Source organism: Nerophis lumbriciformis, linkage group LG02 (genome assembly GCF_033978685.3).
Source record: "Nerophis lumbriciformis linkage group LG02, RoL_Nlum_v2.1, whole genome shotgun sequence".
NCBI lineage: Eukaryota > Metazoa > Chordata > Actinopteri > Syngnathiformes > Syngnathidae > Nerophis > Nerophis lumbriciformis.
The window spans coordinates 33,490,928-33,497,500 of record NC_084549.2 but is presented as its reverse complement, the minus strand read 5'-3'; the positions used below and the strand labels follow the sequence as shown (position 1 = coordinate 33,497,500).

The following is a 6,573-nucleotide window of genomic DNA, read 5'->3' as shown; positions in this document are numbered from 1 at the left end:
ACATATATATATATATATTTATATATACATACTGTATATAGTGAAAGCCCATATGGTTTCAGGCATCTCCTGCTCAGAATCCTGAGCAGGAAAATATGCTTGTACAGACTGAAAGGACTGTCTAAAGACTGCCCTCTTCAGTTTCCAAGGATGAACAACGCGTACACAAACAGTAAGTGTGTTTTTTGCTCCTCGAAGCGGTAGGAAATGGCCACTGCTCCCCTCACCTCCCAGGGGGTCAAATGCAGAGGACAAATTTCACCACACCTAGTGTGTGTGTGACAATCATTGGTACTTTAACTTTAACTTTAATTTCCAGCATGTGGTTTCTTTGACCGCTATTTTTTTTAACGCATTTCCCATGTATAGTTGAGTAGATTATTCAAGGTACCCTATTGATTGTGGTATACTGGTCTAGTTTTATTTTATGGATGTAGAAAGTTGTTACATGCACATTGACAGCAATTCGCGTGAGCATGCCATCTGTACAATGGGGTTTTAGGCACAGACTGGCGAGACCACCATGTCAAGTGGACCAGGACATCTCCAGAAATGATAAAAGACTCTAGTGTCTGTAAACAAGCAGGATGATTTTAGTGCTGTGGACAGCATGTTCCGAAACATCTTTCAAACACTTGAGCTTTGTTTGGCTGTTGAATTTTGATTCAACCTAAAATAAAATAAAAAATAGGAAGTAGAGCACTTTAATTACTAGGGTACCTCAACATGTAGAACGCCTACCTGTTCAAAATGTGGGCTCACTTTGTTGTATTAGACGAATGCTCACAGCTGTGACACAAACTACAGATCCCAAAGCCAACATCTGTAAATCTTTTTTTTTTTTTAAAGCTGTATCAAGTTGCATTTTACTAGAAATGCCAGGTAGAGGATCTGTCTGTAGTGTGACTATAGTATGAGTAGTGTTTGTGTATATACTATAGGCTCTTATTTCATCTTGGCAGAAGGAACTGTCGCCAGCTAAACCACAATTGGAGAACTGCCTCAACCAATCAAGTGTGAAGACAGAAGAATGTTTCTTACCTACACAACAGACAACAGTCAAATAAATTATTTCTGGTGGAGGGCTATTAAAGAATGAAATGGGGGGGGGGGGGGGGGACAGAACAAAAGACAGAATACTCCAAAATGAAAGGCAGGCTGATATAAAAGGAGTACATGGGACTTTATACAAACACAATATTTTATTTCTAGTCATTTAAATTGCAAATAAGTTGATATTGAAAATATTATTTTTGTTAAATAAACAGTAAATCTCAATTCCTAACAACCAACCTGAGAGCAGAGTAGGAGCCCAGAGACAAGGAGGCAAAGTCTGGGTGGTAGTACAGGTAGACAGACGACACACAGGTAGGCAGGATATCGATCACTCCCACTGCCACAATCTGGCCATCAAGCCAGTACTGCTGGTGAAAGGAGCCGTAACCCATCTCGGGCCCATCAGCTGAATACTTTGCCTATGACAGGAAAAGGAACATGGAAACATTTCCACTGTTAAATATTTGTACAGCTTTTATGTGCTAAAGTGGGGTGGTGTGGTTCAGACGATAAAGTGGCCAATCAGAAACGTGAGGGTCCCTAGTTCGAATCCAGCTCCCGCCATCCCAGTCAATTGTTCTTGGGCAAGACACTTCACTCACCTTGCTCCGAGTACCACCCACACTGGTGTATTTGTACCTAAATTAGCTCAATAATGGGTTTTATCAATGTAAAGCGCTTTAAGTCACTAGAGAAAAAGCGCAAAATAATTATAAATCACTTCACTAAAGCCTGCATAGAGGACTCAATGATTTTCACTCATTTCATATTCAAACCCACGGAAATACCTATAGGATAGTGTATTGTAGCCTACGCTTTCATCTTTCTGCTAGGCCTCACACATTATGAGCGGGGGTGTACAGAAGCCTCACATTCAGCCTGCTAATGGCTCCCAAATGTGGAATGAGTGCAATTGCAGGGCAGAGCTGGGCTACAGTGGGTACAGGCTTTAGACACTCTCCAGGAGATGACTTTTTAATAATAAAGGCCCTCCGTGAGTAAAAATCACTTTGCCAGCCAGCTGTGGAGTGCCGCCAAATTGTCTGCTCTTTCCATATGGCATGCAAGAATGTGTGCGCATGCACATGCAGGCTCATGTCTAATGTGTGAATAAGATATTTGTGCTTTATGTTGACATCAAAGTAGCCTGAATTCAGTGGTTGTATGGTTAAAATTTATTTCTCCAGCTTTATAATTTGGTGTAAATGTTAGATGAATAAGAAAGTGTTTTGTACTTGAAAAAACAACAACTTTGAAACCAAAAGTTCTACTTATGATGTAGAATTTGATGAACACAATTGTTCATCAATTTCTTTTTTTTTTTTTACATTCAAATCATCTTATTTTTGTTTGGCCAGGCACTCAACGTTTAAGGGGAACTGCACTTTTTTGGAGGAGATTTTGCCTATCATACACAATCCTTATGTAAGACAAGAACACATGTTTTTTTTTTTTTTTTGCATTCCGAATATTAAATAAATGCGATCAAAAGTCTGCTTACAATGGATCTTATGGGAGTTGTTCTATTCTGCCTATAAACATAAACATTAAAAAACATCCAAACACCTCCATTAAGGTTTTATATAGGGTAAAAAAACATTTAATGTACCGTATTTTCCGCACTATAAGGCGCACCTAAAAACCACAAATTTTCTCAAAAGCTGACAGTGCGCCTTATAATCCGGTGCGCCTTATATATGGGTTAATATTAATATTAATTTTCATAAAGTTTCGGTCTCGCAACTACGGTAAACAGCCGCCATCTTTTTTCCCCGTAGAAGAAGAAGAAGCGCGCGGTGCATGCTGGGATATGTGACGTTTCATTTCCATTTGTGTGTTTATGTAAAGACCCCAAAATGGCTCCTATTAAGTGTGTTGTCTGTCTAATTATAAATAATGCAGACGAGGCGTGTTAACTGAGTTCTCAACGTTTACTCACAGCGTGCTCATAACCACATTCTAACTGCCAGCATACAACAACGCTTCTAAGGGCTACCGCGCATGCTCGTCACTATCGTTGCATGCTGGGTAGTGTAGTTGTTATATTTGCTAGCTCATAACATCACATTAAGAGACACGCTTACGCGCTTAATTCAATACTCGGCGTCATTCCGGGTGGATTGACAAAAGACCTCCAGCCGCTAGATATTGGTGTCAACAGGGCATTCGAAGCTAGACTGCTAACTGCGTGGGAACAGTGGATGACAGAAGGCGAACACACGTGACGTTCACCAAGACAGGGAGACTGCGCCAGACGACATACGCCACTATCTGCCAGTGGATCGTAAATGCCTGGGCTGATTCAGTCTCATCTGTGGTCCGAGCTTTCAGGAAGGCAGGAATTGTCACTGAACTAATAAACGGCAACGACACTGACTCCATTAATGACGACTTCGACGAGACGGAGCCGGCCATGTTGGATGCCGTATTCGCTCAACTGTTTAATTCGGACACTGAAGAAGAAGAATTCGAGGGATTTGTGAATGAGCTATAACTTCATAAAGTGAGCTTTACATTTTTATTTAGTGTGTTGTGTTGTGTGACATTAACGTTTGAGCAACGTTGAGTTATTGATATATTGTTATTGCTCTGCACTATTTCACGTGTTACTATATTGTGATTGCACGTTTGATTTAAAGTTAAAGTTAAAGTTAAAGTACCAATGATTGTCACACACACACTAGGTGTGGCGAGATTATTCTCTGCATTTGACCCATCACCCTTGATCACCCCCTGGGAGGTGAGGGGAGCAGTGGGCAGCAGCAGTGGCCGCGCCCGGGAATCATTTTGGTGATTTAACCCCCAATTCCAACCCTTGATGCTGAGTGCCAAGCAGGGAGGTAATGGGTCCCATTTTTATAGTCTTTGGTATGACTCGGCCGGGGTTTGAACTCACAACCTACCGATCTCAGGGCGGACACTCTAAACACTAGGCCACTGAGTAGGTTACGTAACACGAGTAAATCAGCTGTTTATTCATTTTGGGAGTGAACGGAGTTGTCAGAACGCTGGTTTGTTATCTATTAATAAAGTTTGACTGACCTATCTGACTGTTTTGTTGACATAGGTGCGCCTTATAATCCGGTGCGCCTTATATATGAACAAAGTTTTGAAATATGCCATTCATTGAAGGTGCGCCTTATAATCCGATGCGCCTTAAAGTGCGGAAAATACGGTATATAACACAGGCACAATTATTATAACATTAATATTTCAGTACTTTGATCATTTTAAAACATACGCGGCACATTCATTTCAGTAACGCTTCACAGCGGTCACTTTTTGTTCCCACTACATCACTGATTTCTACTCACTGCAGACTTCATGAGAACCAACAAACATAATTAAACATCACTTACTATACAATGTCTGCTGTCATTAGGATGTAGACTGATAGAACCTTGTTATATTCCCATTTTAGATGATTAATGACTTAATCCTTGCGAAGAAAAGAGGGGTGGGGAAACATGCATCTTTTTGTGTCGTTCTCGCCATTGCCGGGTCTAAATTGGTGGTCAAAGTGTACAAACATGTCGGATTACATCTCTACTATCCAGGTGAGAGGCATGATTCATGATTTAGAACAGGGGTGGGCAAACTTTTTGGCTTAGGGGCCACATTGGCTTTAAAAATTTGACAGAGGGGCCAGGTGAGCACATGATTAATTTCAAAGCATATCCTATCTGTTGGAACTAAGAGTACGCTTCTCAACCTTGGGCTATTTAAATCATAATATATCTATTTTCTACAATATCATATCAGAACACGAAATAAACTTAAAAATGGAATTAAAGGGTAAACACTTACATTCTCCTTTAGTGGCAGCAGTGTGGTTGGTCAACCTTTTTCGGCAGTGCGTGAAAGTGCAGTATCCGTTTTTTTCAAAAACGCTCAGTTTTGTTTTAATATTTGGCAGGCCAGATTAAACAAACCAATGGGCCGGATGTGGCCCGCGGGCCGTAGTTTGTCCACCCCTGATCTAGAATAAACTTTCACGAGCAAAGGAAGCGAGGAAGCAGGTTTCACTCTGATTTAAGCACGGGCACAAGGTAGTGATCAAGGCGCTGCTATAAATAGTTCTTCTGCGTTAGCACTTATATCACTGAATAAACTAGTTAATATCCAAGTTACGATATGTAAATTAAGTATTGTTGGCGCAATTCGGATGTTTTTTTAATTGAGTTTCATGAGCGTAATAGAGGACCTCCCATTGGCTCCGCTGTAAGCAGACTTTCATTTACAAGTTAGAATGCATTAAAAAAAAAAAACATCTCGTCTTTCATAATGATTGTGAATGAGAATTCCAAAAAAGTGCAGCTCTCCTTTAAAGGTGCATTACCGCCACCTACTGTATTGGAGTGTGAACCATAGATCCCTCTATTCTCCCTCCCTCACATACATACATATACAGCTCCCCATACTAAATTATATTCCATAAACCTGTTTTTTTTCTAGAAACATCACAAAAATGTTTTGGTTGCTGCTTTGAGAGTAACCTCCTTCTGTCCATGTCTTCTAGTGTTCTCCTTTCTCTACTGTATCTCCCACAATGAATGATTGCTTGTTTCACTGACTCTATCTCATTGCAGCTGTCACATAATCCTGTTGGGTGTTTACTTATATGGTGCAATGTCTTATTCAGTCTGGTGTGTCCTAGATTTTCGAATTTAGACTTTTGACCATTTTTGCGAGGGCCGTGGCCTCATGACAGACTAATCAGCAAAATGTTAAAGGGTGTCCCCTATCACGTTGACTTCAGAGAATTTAGGAACTAATTCAGTTCAAAACAACACTTTACATCAGCTACACCATGCGATTTTCAATTAAATGAATCATTGAATGCCGTTTTAAAAGCATTTATGGCAAATTGCAGAACTGTATCACCTAATTATGCATTTCAACAGCCAAGCTATGAATTGCCATTTCCTGGTAGAACCGTGAGCGGCACTCCGCGCATCCGCAGTGATCCGCTGTTGAGCTGTTTGGCCGCAATACCCAGCAATATGTTTGGAGAAGAAAAGGTGAGGCCTTTAATCCCAGGAACGCCATGCTCACTGTCAAGCATGGTGGTGGTAGTATTATGCTCTAGGCCTGTTTTGCGGCCAATGGAACTGGTGCTTTAAATGGGACAGTGAAAAGGGAGGATTACCTCCAAATTCTTCAGCACAACCTAAAATCATCAGCCCGGAGGTTGGGTCTTGGGCGCAGTTGGGTGTTCCAACAGGACAATGACCTCAAACACACGTCAAAAGTGATAAAGGAATGGCTAAATCAGGCTAGAATTAAGGTTTTAGAATGGCCTTCCCAAAGTCCTGACTTAAACTTGTGGACAATGCTCAAGAAACAAGTCCATGTCAGAAAACCAACAAATGTAGGTGAACTGCACCAATTTTGTCAAGAGGAGTGATCAAAAATTCAACCAGAAGCTTGCCAGAAGCTTGTGGATGGCTACCAAAAGCGCCTTATTGCAGTGAAACTTGCCAAGGGTCTTGCAACCAAATATTAACATTGCTGTAT

General features: G+C 40.9%; 1 protein-coding gene across 4 annotated transcripts in view; it reads right to left on the bottom strand.

Moving 5' to 3' along the window:
• LOC133606899 (arginyl-tRNA--protein transferase 1) overlaps positions 1-6,573 on the bottom strand; it is a 92,691-nt gene that overhangs the window by 48,457 nt on the left and 37,661 nt on the right. For all 4 annotated transcript variants that reach the window (XM_061961311.2, XM_061961320.2, XM_061961329.2 and 1 more), the window contains one exon: positions 1,294-1,475. In XM_061961311.2, the coding sequence (XP_061817295.1) occupies positions 1,294-1,475 (182 nt within the window). The remainder of the gene's footprint in view (positions 1-1,293; positions 1,476-6,573) is intronic.